The following is a 17,744-nucleotide window of genomic DNA, read 5'->3' as shown; positions in this document are numbered from 1 at the left end:
ACGCCACTGGTTGACAGTACAGTCAACGGCATCACTTTTGACTGTACAGAAGTGACAGTATTTATGACAGTAGACATAAATACGCGGTTTTCATTTGATTTCGACCGTTAAGTTAGCTAACCTAACTAACTCCCGAGCTGTTATTTCTAACTGTCCGATAGAAACGCCTGTCATACACACATCAACACTAAGTTTGGGCGTACCGTGGTGGCAGGGGTTAGCGCCACCCACATTTGGAGGCGGCTGTCGTGGGTTCGACTCCCGGACCCGGTGACGTTTACCGCATGTCTTCCCTCCTCTCCTGTCAGCCTACTTTGTAAAAAGGGACTCCAGAGCCCATAAAAAGACCCCCTGGAAGGGTACAAAAAAAAAAACAAACACTAAGTTTAACTAGTCAGACCTTTTTCACACTTTCGGGTTTTAAAGCGGATGTGGGGTTCGACAACTTCCGGTGGATATAGCATTAGCATTAATCTTTCTTTCTTTCTTTCTTTTTGTTTTTAATGGCGGTTGGCAAGCAACTTAATGGTGTGCATTACCGCCACCTACTGGTATGGAGTGTGGATCAGAACGCAACTTAAAAAAATAAAATAAAATAGCATTAATCACTCAATCAATCAAATTTTATTTGTATAGCACGTTTCAGCAGCAAGGCATTTCAAATTTCAAAGTGCTTCACATCATATCAAACACAGAAACACAAAGCAACATAGAATCAACAATCAAAACACAACATTACACGACAAGCAACATAGAATCAACAATCAAAACACGACATTAATTCAGGTTAAAGACATTTAACATTTAACCTTGACATTTGTTTTTTTAAAGTTTCCTGACGGAATAATTTATTAACTGGAATCTTTATGTACTTTTTTTTTCTTTAAACAGGATCTGATATTGAGCCCTACCTCCCCACCCTGATGGAGACCATGTTGTCTGCCCTCAGGAATGCAGAAGACCTGAAAATCAAAGAGCTGACCGTGTCGGCTATAGGTGCTATAGGTGGGGATTTATTCAGAGTCAAACTTTCTGAAAGCAACCAGAAGGCTCTTACAAAAAAACAGGTCGACGTCTTCTTCTTCATTATCGTCTTTTATGTTCTCAGCTAATGCAGCCAAGGAGTTGCTGGTTCCCTATTTCCCTCCAGTGATCGAAAGCCTGAAAGGTTTTCTCATCGCCACCACAGAGGAGATGAGGCATCTGCAAAATCAGTCCCTCAGTAAATCAGCCACATTTTTTTAAATTCAGTTCTCAATCCAAAACTGACGACGACAAACTCGTTGTCCAGGTTATATCGATGACAATCTCGACTTGTTCCTGTTTTTAGTCATGCTAACTGCACTGATCCCCAAGATCAGCAAGGAAGACTCCAGTCCTCTCGCTGAAGAATGTATTCAACTCAGCCTCAACCTCACCCACACAATTGACGATACTGACCTGCGACGATACACGTATGTCTTTTCTCTTTTTTTCGCCTCTGCTATTAAGCCACACCAAACGCCGCATGCATTAAAATAAACCAAATTCACTCTTTGGTTTTGCTTGAACTCCAAAAACCTAAAATCCGAGGGAACAGTTTTCGTGCTGGAAGTGTCTTTCTAAGAGTTTTCTCCTTCTTTACAATCAGGTATTGTCTGTATTCAGCTGTCTCCACCGTCTCGCCCGAAAGCCTAATCCCCCACCTCACTGACATAACAACTGTGATGCAGCTCGCTCTGAAGTCTAATGAAGGCATCACGGTACAAAGTGTTCACACACACATCCCTCTGCGGGTATTCTCTGAACTGAAGTCCACTATGAAAACTGATTTCTAGGCCCACCTCGACGAAGATAAGACCTTCGTCCTGCTCGACGACGACGATAACGGCAACAACGCAGGAGGAAAAACCGAAGAGGACTCTTTGGAAGACGACTTGGAGAAATACATCCATGAGATTGCAGGGTGGGTTCTGCCACATAATGGCATAATATCTGCTGGTCAGAAACAGATCGTTGTCATTCTGCTTTGTTTCACATGTTGCAGGTTCAGCGTGGAAAACGCCTACATTGATGAGAAGAAGGAAATCTGTGAAGCCCTGGGAAAGATCGCCTTAAGCACAGGGTAACACATTTTCACTTTCTGCTGCTTTGAATATTTCGTTTTATTTTTTTCCCAGAACTTGCTTGTGGAATATTCACCTGTTGTTGCTCTGGGCTTTCATCGCAGCGTCGCCTTCCAGCCTTTCCTGGAGTCCAGCTTCCAGCAGGTGTTTGAGATGAGAGATGTAAGTCACACTAGATGTTTGGTCAGCCTGGTCACTATGTGTTTGACTGGTTGCATTCAGTTCACTAGTTTATGGTTCCAGTGTAGCTTATAACCTTTTTAAACTTTAATTCATGGTTAATTAGAAGAAAAAATGTCTCAAACTAATTGGGGCCTGCCCATAACAATGCATAAGGAGAGCAGTGACTGCTGCTCAGTGACTGGCCTGAGCAGCAGTGAAGTCACTGACTGGACTGGACTGTCTGGACTGACAGACAGTCACTGCCTCCATGCAAAGCAATGGCAGGAACCTATTGTTCTGCACCCAATAAGGCGTCTCTTTATTGGGGACTAAATTAAGTTGAGCCAACTCATTTTATTTAAATTAGAATAACCATAATACATTAAGTTGAGCCAACACGTTTTATTTACATTAGAATAACCATAATATATTAAGTTGAGCCAACACGTTTTATTTACATTAGAATAACCATAATATATTAAGTTGAGCCAACACAATTGCTTTACATTGGAATAACCTTAATAAATTAAGTTGACCTAACACATTTGCTTTAAATAGGAGTAACACAATTACATGATGCTGAAATAAAGCAAAGTAATCAGGTGGAAATCCTTTCCATGATTTTTTTAATGTTCATCCAAAGAGTTATTTTTTTTCAGTGTAGCTAAGAACAATCTAAAAATGGGATTTAGGTTGTCTCGCTAGCTGCAAACGTGGACAGCGTTGTATTACAGTTGTCTCCTTCTTTTGTTTGCTGCCTGTGCATAACTGTAAAAACTTAGTGGCAGAAAGATGATATATAATGAGTGTGCTATTGACCACCCGCTCAGTGCTATTGAGTCTACAGATGCAGCTGCAGAAAACAAACAGCGAAATATTTGCTGTCGCAGAAAACTCCAGCAGTACTTTTTCTAATGTGTGCTTTGTGTTTTCATTGTGGGGATTTGCTCTGAACAGCACTCATAATTTGTTCTCTCCAGTTTCCCCACAAGGACGTTCGCAGGGCAGCACTGGGCGCTCTGGGTCAGTTCTGTGAGACTCAGCACAAAGTCTGGACTGAGACCAACCACCAGGGTAAAACAGGATATTACTAAACTAGAAAATTCCTGAAGAAATTCAACCGGGGCCTGCCAAAGTGTGCCCATCTGTTTGGACCCAGCGTTCTGATGCTAAAAATTAGCAACAATGCTAAAGAAAGCTGCAATGTAATCAATAACATGAGGAGAATCACAAGAATGTTGACTAGCATGGACTTGCACCATTCAGTATGTTAAAATTAGTGTGTAAGCTAAAATTAGCCAAATGCTAATGTAAGCCTAAATGCTGTCAGTATCATGTGGGGTATCATTAGAATGTTTTCTTAGATTGACTTTGTACATTCAGTGTCATAAACATGGCTAATATGTAAGAAAAATAGCTAAAAGCTTATTTTAGGCTAATGCTAACCTGACCTGAGAGAAAAAGATAATGCAAGGTAATATTACTGCACCGCCTACGGCAGAAAAATTCACAAAGAATTCAATTGTTGTGAGACACCGAGTCAGTTTATATGAAAAAAGCAGTCCGAACAACTCCTTCCCGTTCAGGCACCGAGACATGTATTCAAAATCCGTTTGAAACGTATTGGTGGGCTATTTGTCGTGTCCGATAGTACCGCAATCCATATCTGTAGCTCACTCACAGTAATAGCAGTGATGAGACCAAGATGGTGTGCGCTGAGCTCAGACATTTTCCAGAAATATATGGAAGTGAATCTGTGAGATCTGTCAGTTACCCTGGCGCACGATTTCGCTCTGAAGCACCTTGTCAGAAAACTAGCGAGATTTCGAAAACATTTTACGGGAGCAGGCATTCGTATCAATGTCATGACCGAGTTTGATACCGATAGGGCGATATTTCTGGGCGTGACGGCGATTTCAAAATTGTTTTGAAATTGCTAAAACATCGCCTTCGCAAGTCAGTCACTGCTCTCCCTATGCATTGCTATGGGCAGGCCCCAATGAATAATTCATAATTAATAGCCAGCGACATTAAAACATGTTCTTCTTCTTTCCCTCCTGACTCTCGGGCTCATCAGCCTTGTTGAAGTTGCTGGACATGGTAATACCGTGCTTTGTGGAGACGGTGCGGATGGACCGGGAGCAGTCCATCGTCTTAGTCGTCCTGAAAGCCATGAATGTCGTGATCGAGCCCTGCAAGGAGGAAGTGTTCAGAAACCCTTCACACCTCAAGGAGATCAGCAACGTCTTCCGAGACGTGCTGAAGAAAAAGGTGAGGGGATGGAGCAGGAGGGCTGGAGTAAGTTTTGATATTAAAGAATTACAAGAGCCAAGTGTTTCCTCTCTTCATTAGACTGCTTGCCAAGACAGTAGCACCGACGAAGTTGATGATGAAGAACAGGTACTTCAACTATCAATGTTCCACTCTGTTTAGAATTAAATAGTTGAATAATACCTCAGTTTTTGTATAAAATTTATTTCACATAAAGTGCAAATGTTTGCGCTCTTTCCGCGTTTTTGTTTCAGGCAGAGTTTGATGATTTCCTCCAGTTTCATGCAGAAAAAGGAATTCTCCTGGTGACCTCCAGCGTTCCCGCAGAAACGTTTGCTCCTTACCTTAACGATCTACTGCTTATCGTCATGAGCAACTCTGTAAGTCTAAGAACGCTGACGCAGATGTCGATTATTAGTTCGGCTGATGCGAACTTAAATCCGTCTCTTTCCACGACACACTACACGTTGTTGTTTTGGAATTACTGGTGTCAAAGATTTAGTATTGGCAAAATGTGGTTTTATTATTATTGACACCTTATAAAAAAATAAGGCCTCCATGAATTATATGATGGATGGATAAATCCATCAATGGAGAGGCAAATAGATTAATCAGCATTCACGGAATACAGTAAAGGATAAAAATATGGAAATGCAATATAAATATTTTAATGCTTTCTATTTTTTATACTTTTCCAGATCTCGAAAAAATACTTAAATCAGGGATCACAGAAGTGCTTGAAATCCTTGGAAATGCTTGAATTTCAATTAGGTGTTCTAAAGGTTTAGAAAGTGTTTTCTCGCTAGCTGCAAACGTGGACAGCGTCGTATTACAGTTGTCCCCTTCCTTTGTCTGCTGCCTGTTGTTTAGCTTTATGCATAACTGAAAAACCTTGGTGGCAGAAAGATGATATATAATAAGTGTGTTATTGATTCTACAGTTGCAGCGGCAGAAAACGAACAGCGAAATATTTGCTTCGTTCTCAACTTTGCTTCGTTCTCAACTCAGTTAAGTGCCTATTTTTTCATTATCTTATGCAAAGTAGAGACTGTTAGAGACTGACTCATACAGAGATCTCTTTGTAGTTTTACACCATTAGTGGTCTAAGACCACCTCACAAACTAGAATTCACTCAAAGAAATCTGACTGTTTTCTGATTTAAACGGTTATTATTGCTCAGTAAGTTATCCTGTCAGTATACGCTGCACATCTCCCATCTTATGATCCTACGTGTTGCAGAAAGTATAAAACAAAAATAAAACAGTTGCACAAAAGCTACCGTATTGCAACTTTCATATCTGGTCAACTTTGTAGTTACGTGATGTTTAAAATTGAAAATGCATTTTAAAAAAAAAAAAAACACACAAAAATTTCCAATATATCAACTCTGACTTTGTCAATAAATCTACTCCTTGTTGTTTATTCTAGTTTTGTTTTGTACGGTAGTTATTATGTCACGCACCAGACATGATTCGTGACATTGGTCCTGAGCCTCGGTATTCCCAGGCTGACGGTTTTCCAGGCCTAATGTCAAGGTCATCTCCACAGGCTTCAGAAAATCAGTTTGTGTTTGCCTTCTCACCGATGCAGGCAGGAGAGGAGTCAGTTATCCGCAGCTCAACATACAGGAAGCATGGGCCTTTTGTCTCTTCAGTCACAGTGTAAACCACAGGTGTCAAACTCCAGTCCTCCAGGGCCGCTGTCCTGCAGTTTTTAGATGTGCCACAGGTACAAAACACTGGATAGAAATGGATTAATTACCTCCTCCTTGTGTAGATCAGTTCTCCAGAGCCTTAATGACCTAATTACTCTATTCAGGTGTAATGCAGCAGAGGCACACCTAAAGTTGCAGGACTGCGGCCCTTGAGGACTGGAGTTTGACACCCCTGGTGTAAACGCTCGGAGCCGAAGTGATTCATGTGTTTTGGATGAACATGTCAGGTGACGAGAAGCATTAAAATGCCAACACCTGACCTCAGGTTCATTGTGGATGACAGATTTATGACAGTGTGTAACGAAAAGACGCCAGCCGCCTTATCTCGTCGTCTGCTCTCTGAATGTGAGGTTGGTGTATGAGCCTCTCACGGCACCATCACGTTCTCCACTATTGGAGTGGGGGAGAAAAACAAAACGCTCCAGATTTTTTTTGCTCCCAGACCTCTGCTACAAGAGGAATGCATATTTTTTTGGTATTTTAGGTCTATTTTCAAGTGCAACTATCGGAGTACACTTGAATTAAGGCTAAACTAACTTACGACTTTCCAGCACGATATAAAAGTTTGTTTTAAGTCAATTCCTTCATATTGCTATAAAAAAGTAGCAGTTCCACTGTCAGATTACCTGGGGAAAATGTCTTGGTGAAATGATCTGCCAGTGGAAATGACACTTTTTTTTCTAATCAAAATGTAGGAATTATTTACTTAAAAAAGCTCCGATATCTTGTTGAAAAGTTACGGTACTTGTAAGTTAGTTGTGTCTTATTTCAAATGTTTAAACTAGAAGTAGACAAAAATATGTGGCAATATTTTGTCTTTGCAGTGGGCATAAGACAATAAATGAATCTACACATGAATAGTGCATTAGAATCAGATGGAGCAACATTAAAATTTGACTTGTTGATTATAACATAACATGGGTTGTATTAAAATCAAAGAGGATGAGATTATATTAAATTTTGATTAGATTTTTATATGAGGATGACTTACTATTATATAGACTTTAAATTTAGGATTAAAATTTGTTTAAAACCAACATTTTCATGAACATAAGCAATATAAAATGAAACAATTCATAAATATCATGTGCTAAGGAGGTCTAATGATTGAAATGCATGCACTTATTTCGCAGGGAAGAATTTGGGATTAAAATAATTACTTCTTTAAGCAATTAGAAATATTACTTAGAAAATGTTGTGGTATTCCGCCAGTGCTTTACTTCCAAATACATTATTTCAAAAAATAATATTAATAAACAACTAAGCAACGGAAGCAATTACGTTTAGAAATTATTAAAAAGAAATAACAGAATCTGACTGAGTATAAGACATTAAAAGCCAATGTATGGAGAACCATTAAAAATGCAAAGAGATATTGGAGGGGGTTCTGTAGGACATAGAAATCCCTAAGGTGTGATCATATCCTCACACTTGATTGGCTGCCATTTCTTTACTCTTTAAAAAAGATTTTTTTTTTTAATTCTCCCCTCTCCCAGAAGGAATGGTAACTGTTCTTCTCCCTCCGAAGCCATTTTAGATATTTTCTCTGCAGTTTCTTTGCCTTTAGCTCCTTCCTGAGCTGGAACCCAACAGGACCAGGACCGGGACCGGGACCGGGACCAGGACCAGTCCCACCCTGTGCGGTCTGAACAAACGCTGAATTTCTAAGGCTGGTATTTGGGAGCAGTTTTATCTGTGAACTCAACATTCTTGAAGCCGTTCTCCTGCGGCTGCTTTGCTTCCTCTCCTTCAGCTGATCCTCATTAAACACCTGAACGCCTCACCGGCAGAGACCCTGCGCATGCGGACACAGAAACAGCTGTTGGTCAGAAACCGGAAGTGGAAATAGTTCCCTTGAGTCCTGGACTGAATCTAGCGGTCCAAACTTCAGCGGGTGAGTTTTAACTCTTTCTACCAAACTGGTTCCGAGCCGTTTTTAAACGTTTCTCTGTTTCCGGACCGGTGTTACAGATGAACTGGTGGCTAAATTAACTGGTTGAAACCTATGCGCACCGCAGATGTTTCTAAATTGTAGGTGGCTGTGTTGATGCCTGTTGAAAAATGCTACTTGTGTGACAAAACGGTCTTCAAAACTTTACTATAAATCCCATTTGAAGCAGATGTGTTTAATGTTGCGCGTGAAAATTATGTTTCAAAATACGTTTCTACAGCGCAGCATTCAGCGCACTGATCTGGTTATGCATTTGAGCATGTCCAGAACCTGAGTGAAGTTGGCCCGCCCACCTTCTTCAAATCAGACAAAATTGGTGTCAAACGTTTGTGCTACGTTTGTGCAGCAAAAATTTTCGCTATCATTTTAAAGATATAAAGAAATGTTTTTAGAGGTCATCAAAGGTCAACCAGCCCCCCCCCCACCACCACCACCACCACCTTCTTCAAATCAGACGAAATGGGTGTCAATTAACTCAGCTACGTTTGTGCTGGTTTGTGCAGCAAACATTTTCATTTGTGCAGCTATCATTTTAAAGATACGACAATCCCATTCGCGTTCAGGTTCACCAGAATAAATTAATTTCATCTCATGACATTAACACGAGACAGCCACAATAAGTGGAAGGTTTCTGCTTTTTGCAGAAACCAGCTCTGAAAAGCATTGGAATTGACTCTCAAGTACCTGTAATGTGATTTGCTTAACACTTGCAGCCTAGTGTGTGTTTTTGGCTCAGATCCTGCAATGCAACAGCACTGTTTCTGAACTTTCTTCTTTTTTTTTTTTTTTTAGCGACACCACTCACAGTAAGTGTCGCTAAACGATGAGGTTGGTGTCATCATATTTAATCAAATTTAAATCACATATACCTGATGGTGTTGCTTGTGGTATTTACGTGTCCAAATAGAGAGGAATGTCAAGTAATGTTGATAAGTTATACTGCAATAAAATCTCATCTAAATGATATAAAGTTAACAGTCAATGTTGTAGTTGGTGGTGAATATCCAAATTGACGCGCCAAAATTATAATAATAAACGTTCCTACATTACTGTCAGATACCACCAACAGATTATGAGCCACATCTAGGGTATTTGTCTGTGTTCTCTACTGGGAACCAGTTTGCAGGCTGGTGACGAGGGGAAAGAAACTTAAAAACAAAACGAGCCGCATTAACACTTGAATTAACTAGTGACAGTCAAACGGGGCCCTCAACGCAGACGTTTGTAAAAATGTAGGTGGCTGTGTCGTTTCCTGATCAAAACGTAAACAAACGGATTAGAAAATGTCTCTTTCTCTATGATCTCTTCAAATGCGTTGTATGTGAAGGAATATTCAAGAATATATTGAAATATCATCAAAATATACCACACTTCAAGAGGAGACTGTGAGAATTTCTACCATCACCCAGCATCGTTGGAGTACTGACGATTATTTTACATCTTCTCTGTCTTATATTGACTGACATGTTCTGCAAGGATGTCAATAAACATAAACAGTTCTGATATCATGCAAACTAATTTCTTGCTCATTTAATGGAAGCCACATTATTTCGTTTGCACCTCAACAGGGCTGCAGATGCAAAGCTTTGCAATTTAGTAATTTCGCAAAATCCTTAGTTAAAAGTTTGCCAGGCAAACCTGTTAAACGATATTACCTCCAAAACGTTGGCAACAAGTGAATTTTATTTTATTTTTTAGACAATAAAATAAACTGATCCAATAAATCTGACGACATCTCTAACCGAACTCGTACCAGAGCGCCGTTTTATCCACTAAACTATATCGGCCGACGGAAGTCCACTGATCCAACCTGTTATAGGTTCCGATCTAACGGACACCTCGCGCTTTAAAAGGCAAACCTGGATTATATGGTGACACTTTCAGAATCTCCGCTTGAGTGAAGATTTTAAACCCGTTTCTCATGAAAAAGTATATAAGACAATTGTTTTTTTCAGCGTTGTCTCTTATGGTTGAGTGTTAAGAGTCACTTCATGAAAAGAATAAAGATGTTTAGTTAAATTACCAGAAAAGTATCGACAACGAAGACGAAATGACACTTTCACATAGATCTGCGGTTGCCATGTCTCCTTTAAGTGAATTAGGAACTCAACTCTCAACTCTATAATTATAAACAAATGATAGCATGTTACAAAAACAGTGTTTAAAAAGATTTCGCTATGGTTTCTGTGGATATCTAATTGAAATATACAATATGAGGGAGATGTGAAAAACAACACAGCCAGTCGATCCTTTTAAACATTTTATTTTTAATCCCATGGCTCTTCAACACTTATGTTGGCTTTCAGGGATTAATCTTTGCTTTGAGATCTATTTATGGCATCTTTCGATCTTCCTTTGACGAGTTTCAACCTCTGAAGCAATACAGAAATCAGGACAGGTTCTGCGTAATTTACCTGTCTTGGTGATTTTGCAGATTAATTTCTTTTTTAAAAGGTGGGGGGGAGGCAACATACCATGTTAGACCAATAAAATTGTTTTTAATTAGTTATTCCCGAGATCTTAATGGATGTCTTACGGATTCGGAGAGTATTTTTGCAACTTATCACATGGTTTACTTCCTGGTTCTGTAAAGGGGTCCTAAAAAGCCACGCCCACACAAACATCTGCTACTTCCAGATGCCACCACCAGTTAATTTAGCCACCAGTTAATCTATAACACCGGCCGGTGGACTGGCAGATCAGGCAGCAGTGATAAAACTGTAAAAACCAAAATGATTAAAGCTTATTATTAAATCACTTTAATCAAGTCAATCTAGTACACATTAAAAACACGGCATCACATAAACAAGCCAAACTTGGTGTAGTAGATCTGGTGCAGCCCTACCAGATAAAAGCAATATAAAAAAACAACTACATACAATTCAATCTGACTAAAAGAGACAAATGTATGTGGAACAACCACACGCCCAGGTAACGCTGCCACCGTTTTTATAATGCGGCCCTGTATAAAAACACCACATCAGGACAAACTTATTTAAGAGGATCAATTTAAAATCGTTTTCCTCCAAACCTGCCACAGCCAGCAAACACACACCTGGTCACACACACAGGAAATTGACACTTGGCCACCACCCTCCCAGCTTCCCTTTTATGGAGGCTCAGGCTGTGGAGGGAGCGCCACCTAATGGTGCCACCTGTTACACACAGTAAGCCTCCCAGGAATATGGTGGGAAGTGAGCTGGCTTTGCTGTTGCCTGGCAACATGGCATACATGACATTATTCCACTAATGTAATCTGATGATGTCAAAGTGTTATGATGTCATAAGGGACATAATGATCTGTCCCTTATGACATCATAAGGAACAGATGCCTTGAATATCCAGCGTCTGAATCAAACTTGCAGAAGTCAAGCAGCAGCTCGGACGTTGGTTTTTCCACAGTGGATTTAACATTGAATTTTTTCGTAGCTTTTCTGATAGATCGATCGAACAGTCAACATGTCGGCAGTTACACCTCATGCATTAAACAAAGACGAAGTCAACCAAATGACTAGAGAGGAATTGGCCTTTGTGGTCCTGGATTGGATACAAAGGATGAAAGACATTGGTGCAATGCTGGGAAGGGAGGATGAATTGGAAAAACAGTTGGGAATAGCTCAGGAACAAATTGAGCATCTAAATACAAATAATGATTTGCTCACTCAAGAGCTAAAGGAGTCTTACAGACAAAACAGGAACCTGAAAGAGAAGACAATCCCGAAGTTACAACGAGAGATCGAGAACCATATTTCCCACAGGAATCAGTTGAGGGCTGAAAATGAAAGCTACCAAAAGAAAGTCAAAGAGTTGCAAACATCTTTAACTAAACTCAAGAGGGAATCAAGACAGGAGGTGGATAATATTTCAAAAGGAATAGATGCAGTGGAGTCTCGATGCACAGCGGACCAAAAGACAATTGACAGATATCAAGATGAAGTGAAGAGACTGGAGTTTGAGCTGTTCCAGAAAATGAACGATATTGGCATTTTGAAGAAGGAGGTTACACACCACAAAGACAGATCCACACGACTTGAGGGCAAAATAGAGCATCTAGAAAGGCAGTTGGACAAAGCAGCGGAAGAAAAGAAAGCTCTTATGAAGAAATTTTCAACACCTCCAGCAGAGAAAGTGATTATAAAACCTGATCAACAGCTTTTAGCTCAGCTGACGTTATGTGGACCAGCATTTATGGAGGAAAAACTGAGACGCAGGAGATTAGTAAATCATTTGATGAAGAAAGAACAAGAGATGAATGAACTGCAGAAGGAACATGCAGAGAACCAGTCTGAGCTCTTAGCCTTACGACGCCAAAAAGCTTTACATCAACAGCAAGAAGACAGGAATGAGAAAAAAAGGTTTGAATCGGATGTCAGAAAGATGAAGGACGAAATTAAAGCCTTAAATGGTGAAATACAGGCACTAACAGAAAACAGGGATCAGGATCAAGATAATATAAAAAAACTCACAGAACAAGTGAATCAGTGTAAGAACAAATACTACAGGGAGAAGAAGAATCGCGAGGATTTGCAGAAGAAACACGAGGATTTGAAGGAATCCATGAAGAGCGAAGAGGCAAAGGTAGAAAATTATATTGCTGTGGAAAAACCTAAACATGAAACCATAATTGAACAGCAAAGCGATAAACAAGAACAATTTCTACCACCTATTGACCAAAGGTTTGCGCGTTGTCGGAGAACTTTGCCTCTGGGTGAAGGCAGGTTATTGCCAGATTTTAAAGATGACAAGATGGTATCACAGGAAAAGTTCAGTCAGAGAAAGCCAGCGCCCCCTAGCACAAGGAAGCCTGAAATCACATCATTTACACCGGCACGTAGGAATCGTATTGTCCAGGAAACTGAGAGGAGAGAAGGTAGCGGGCAACCAGGCAGAGTGACCAGATGAGATCGCTAAAGTTCCCTCATTAAGAGGTTAAAGGCAACTGATCTGGGAACTCCTGGACCAAGAGGCTGAGGAGAAGGAATCAGTTCCTCCTTACTATAGGCTGCTACCCCTGGATGGACGGACGGACGGACGGATGGATGGACGGACGGACGGACGGACGGACGGACGGACGGACGGACGGATGGACGGACGGACGGACGGACGGATGGATGGATGGATGGATGGACGGTTCCAATCATTAACTAATGATGACTAGACTTTTATTTATTCTTGCAATTTGGCCAAAACCATAATTTTCTGATTTAATCTAATCAACTTTAGATTAACTCTTTAATAAATAACTTGTACTAACCTGTACAAAACTAAATGCAAAGGTTTTCTCCGGGTGCTCCGGTTTGTCCTACCTTCTGGAAAAAAGTGATTAGGTTAATTGGTGCCTTTTAAATTGACCTTTGTCTCTCGTTCACTAACTGCTGGAGACATTCTTTAAATGGACACACTCTTTAAAGTAAATGCATAGGTTTTCTCCGGGTGCTCCGGTTTTTCCTACCTTCGGGAAAAAAAGTGATTTGGTTCATTGGTCTCTTAATTTGACCTCTGTGTCTCACTCACTGACTGTTAGAGATACAAAGAATATGAACTTATCTAGTTCAGATTCTTTTTAGCACACACTCCTTACATGGCCTCATAAAATGGCTTCCAGTCCTAATGTTTCTATATTTTCTGTTTTCTTAGTGGTCTTAATTTTGAACAGGTCATAGAATATGATCAGTCTCTCTAAGCTGGAGTGTCTTCCTGTTAAAAGGGAGTTGTTCCTCTCTACTTGACTGCTCAGGATGAGGGACGGTAACAACTATCAATTGGATAATTGGATGAATGGATTGATGATTGGATTGGATGCAAAGTTTTTCTCTTGGTGCCTCGATTATTTTGACTATTCAGGAAAAGAAGTTTTTAGGCTAAGGGTGTAACTTTGTGTTGCAAGTTGGTGGGAATGAAGGGGGGTTAGAGTGCTGATGCACCCACAGTCACTGGACGACCTTTTCTTTTCTAGTGCTAAGAATAAAGAGAAAACTTACATGAGAATGCCAGACAGGCTTATTCAATAAATTAAGATATGATGTGTCTTTAATATAGCAAATAATAAAGACGCAAAACCTTTTTTGGGTCTGGTTGGGGCAGTTAACTCTTTATTTAGTTATTATTGGATTCTATAAAATGTGGCTTAAAGCTGAGATGCTGATGTTTGGATATGTAAAATATATTTTATCTCTGATAATAAATCTATAGTTTGGTTTCTGTCAGTTCTAGAAACAAGAGAGAAAAAAGACAATTTCTCTTTAGTCCCATAATTTAATTTTACTTAGCAGGAGTCGTGGTTTAAAATTGAACAAACTTTGGCTGTTTATGCTTCATGAAATATTTCATCCTATTTGATGACTGATCTGAATATTGTCACGTTCTATGAACAAATGATGCAATTTGTCCAGGGGAAAAATGTAGAAAAACAGGTCGTTATATTATGTTTTTATGTCAATCTGTCAGCTTCATACAGACTCGTTGCCATAGCAACCAATAAACAGTTTTCGGAAAAAAAGTTTTCGAAAAAAACAACAACCTGAAATAAATATATAAATAATATTTATATATATAAATATTATATATATAAATATTATATATATATATAAATAAATATTATGTATTTATTTATATATATATAAATAAATAAATAATATTTATATATATAAATATTATATATATATACTTATTATATATATATATATATGTAATTTATATGAATATATATATATATATATATATATATATATATATATATATATAAATAAATAATATTTATATATATAAATATTATATATATATACTTATTATTATATATATATATATATATATGTAATTTATATGAATATATATATATATATATATATATATATATATATATATATATATATATATATATATATAGTATGCATTGTTATTAGTAAGAAAACTACTAACAATGCATGGAGGGTTCCATCCCAAATCCAGCACCCTGAGACTGTACACGAACCGCAAGGAAGGAGGCAGAGGACTAGTGAGTGTGAGAACCACAATCCAGGACGAAACAACTAAGATCCATAAATACAGCAGGGACAAAGCCTCAACAGACAATGTGCTCAGTTAATATCTCAGACAACAGGGAACGGAGGTTGAGGTACCAGAGATACCATCATGGGAGGACAAGCCCCTACATGGGATGTACCACCAGCAAATAACCCAAGTGGCTGATATCAGTAAATCCTACCGATGGCTGGAAAAAGCTGGACTCAAGGACAGCACAGAGGCCCTCATCCTGGCCGCCCAGGAACAGGCCCTAAACACCAGAGCAATAGAGGCCCAGATCTACCACACCAGACAAGACCCAAGGTGTAGGTTGTGCAAGGAGGCCCCTGAGACAGTCCAGCACATAACAGCAGGGTGCAAGATACTGGCAGGGAAAGCGTACATGGAACGACATAACCAAGTTGCAGGCATAGTGTACAGAAACATCTGTGCAGAATATGGACTGGAAACCCCGAGATCAAAGTGGGAAACACCCCCAAAGGTGACAGAGAACGCCAGAGCTAAGATCCTGTGGGACTTCCAGATCCAGACAGACAAAATGGTAATGGCAAACCAACCAGACATTGTCGTAGTGGATAAACAACAGAGGAAAGCCGTTGTGGTAGATGTAGCAATACCAAGCGACTGCAACATCAGGAAAAAGGAGCACGAGAAACTAGAGAAATACCAGGGCCTCAGGGAGGAACTGGAGAGGGCCTGGAAGGTGAAGACCACAGTGGTGCCTGTGGTCATCGGGGCCCTCGGGGCAGTCACCCCCAAACTGGAGCAATGGCTACAACAGATCCCAGGAACAACATCAGACATCTCAGTCCAGAAATGTGCAGTCCTTGGCACAGCCAAGATACTGCGCAGAACCCTCAAGCTCCCAGGCCTCTGGTAGAGGACCCGAACTCAGAGGATAAGAACCACCCGCGGTGGGTGAGAAGGGATTTTATTTTTTTTTTGTATATATGTATATATATACAGTATATATGTATATATACTTATTATTTTATTTAGATATATATAATTTATATGAATAAATATATAAATAATATTTATACATATTATTTATAATATAATATTATATGTATATATACTTAATATGTAATATTTTAGCTTCCTGAAATAACCTGTTCTCCCTCTGCCCTTTAGTGGGGGAACAGATTAATTCAGGAAACTGAAATGTTTGGCTCCTCCCTCTTAACTTTGTCAAATAAAAATCAAATGTCTCCAGATATACAGGATTTAGTGTTGATGAGAGGAATAATCACAGTTAAAGCGTTTGTGAAAAAAATAATTGGCTCCCATTGCCTCTTTTTTTCCCACCGACCACATTTCTGTTGGAGTTTCTCTCTGACTTTCTTCTGGAGAGTCTGTTCCAAAGCGACTTCATCCTGCTGCTCTTACTTGTTCAGTTCTCCCTAAAACTGGGTTCAGACTCTGGTTGCCTCGATAAATATGGTAAACTATTTGCTCTGTGCGAAAAGTGGGCGTGTCCAGACTCTTCCTTCATCCTCCTACGAAATAATGAATGAAACCTGAACTGCTGATTGCATTAGCAGTGTTGTAGAGTTATTTCAAATGACAAAAAATAGGACAGAAATAGAAGAAAAGATCAGTTTCATTTGCGTTAGCTCTTCATGACGATAATATTTCATAAAGACCGGGGGGGAAAAAGCCTTGAATTACATGATGAGGGTTTTTCTGGGGGTCCAGATGGGAAGTGTGAGGAATTCACTCCTCTACATGTTCACATTATTTGACTGTATCTAAGAATATCAAATATATTTTGAATTTAAGTGAAGATATGACATAACACAATATATAATATACAATAAAATACAATGACTTAAAGCTTATTGTACAGACTAGGTCATCAAATCAGTCTGTCAACTACGTTGCCTGTAGGGATTTTTAATGTCCAGCAGGTGTCAGTATTGAGTGACACAGTATCAATACAGTTTTGCTATGAGTCGAAATGCTTCATGATGCCTCATTTACCCATCACTGCCAGACAGACAGCAGCTGAAGACATTTCAAGATTTTAGTTCTGGTTTTGGGTACCCAGAGAAACTACATCATGATCAAGGACGGGAGTTTGATAACGGCTTATTCCAAAGGTTACAACAACTCTCAGGAGTCATCCCTGACTGATAGGTTGCTGTAACTGGTAAATACAATCAATGCCATTGCGGGGGAGGGAAGGGGGCACGGGATTTTCTTGTGAACCACTGAACTAAACTAACACTCCCATAGTTGCTTAACACAGAAATAGTTTACAATGCAAGTTGAGTCTGTACATTGAAATGAGTTTAACCAAATAAATAATATTCATATTGTTATTAACATGAACAAATAATGTAGATGTATTGTGAAGCCTTTTGGAGCCCACTGGACTTGGAAAAAGCGCTATTCAAGTACAGACCATTTACCTTTAATGTCCAAGGAGCTCCAACCAACTAATAAAGTCAAGTGTGACAAAACAACAAAGTCCTATAACACAACGCTTGATTCAACAGAACAAAAACACATTTAT

The 17,744-nt window shown here is 39.4% G+C and overlaps 1 protein-coding gene and 1 long non-coding RNA gene across 2 annotated transcripts; both read left to right on the top strand.

Moving 5' to 3' along the window:
- The first annotated feature begins 896 nt into the window (after positions 1–896).
- Positions 897–1,411, top strand: LOC111606215. Its single transcript, XR_002751964.1, has 3 exons — positions 897–1,005; positions 1,109–1,222; positions 1,331–1,411. It is a non-coding gene; the product is annotated as an uncharacterized LOC111606215 (long non-coding RNA).
- A 290-nt stretch (positions 1,412–1,701) lies between these two features.
- On the top strand, positions 1,702–8,101 carry LOC102223439 (importin-4-like). Its single transcript, XM_023326797.1, has 10 exons — positions 1,702–1,742; positions 1,818–1,945; positions 2,027–2,104; positions 2,210–2,267; positions 3,248–3,341; positions 4,345–4,538; positions 4,620–4,667; positions 4,793–4,918; positions 7,846–7,890; positions 8,006–8,101. The coding sequence occupies exons 1-10, from the start codon at positions 1,707–1,709 to the stop codon at positions 8,099–8,101; spliced, it is 903 nt and encodes a 300-aa protein (XP_023182565.1). The 5' UTR covers positions 1,702–1,706.
- The last annotated feature ends 9,643 nt before the right edge of the window (positions 8,102–17,744 follow it).

This window comes from Xiphophorus maculatus, chromosome 21 (assembly GCF_002775205.1).
Source record: "Xiphophorus maculatus strain JP 163 A chromosome 21, X_maculatus-5.0-male, whole genome shotgun sequence".
NCBI lineage: Eukaryota > Metazoa > Chordata > Actinopteri > Cyprinodontiformes > Poeciliidae > Xiphophorus > Xiphophorus maculatus.
This window is presented reverse-complemented; position numbering and strand designations above follow the sequence as displayed.

Bases quoted from the DNA above. Each gene is read 5' to 3' on its own strand.
- LOC102223439 (XM_023326797.1), top strand. From the start codon at position 1,707: ATGCAGCTCGCTCTGAAGTCTAATGAAGGCATCACG. The intron at 1,743-1,817 runs GTACAAAGTGTT...ACTGATTTCTAG, and splicing joins AGTCTAATGAAGGCATCACG to GCCCACCTCGACGAAGATAA. The intron at 2,268-3,247 runs GTAAGTCACACT...TGTTCTCTCCAG, and splicing joins AGGTGTTTGAGATGAGAGAT to TTTCCCCACAAGGACGTTCG.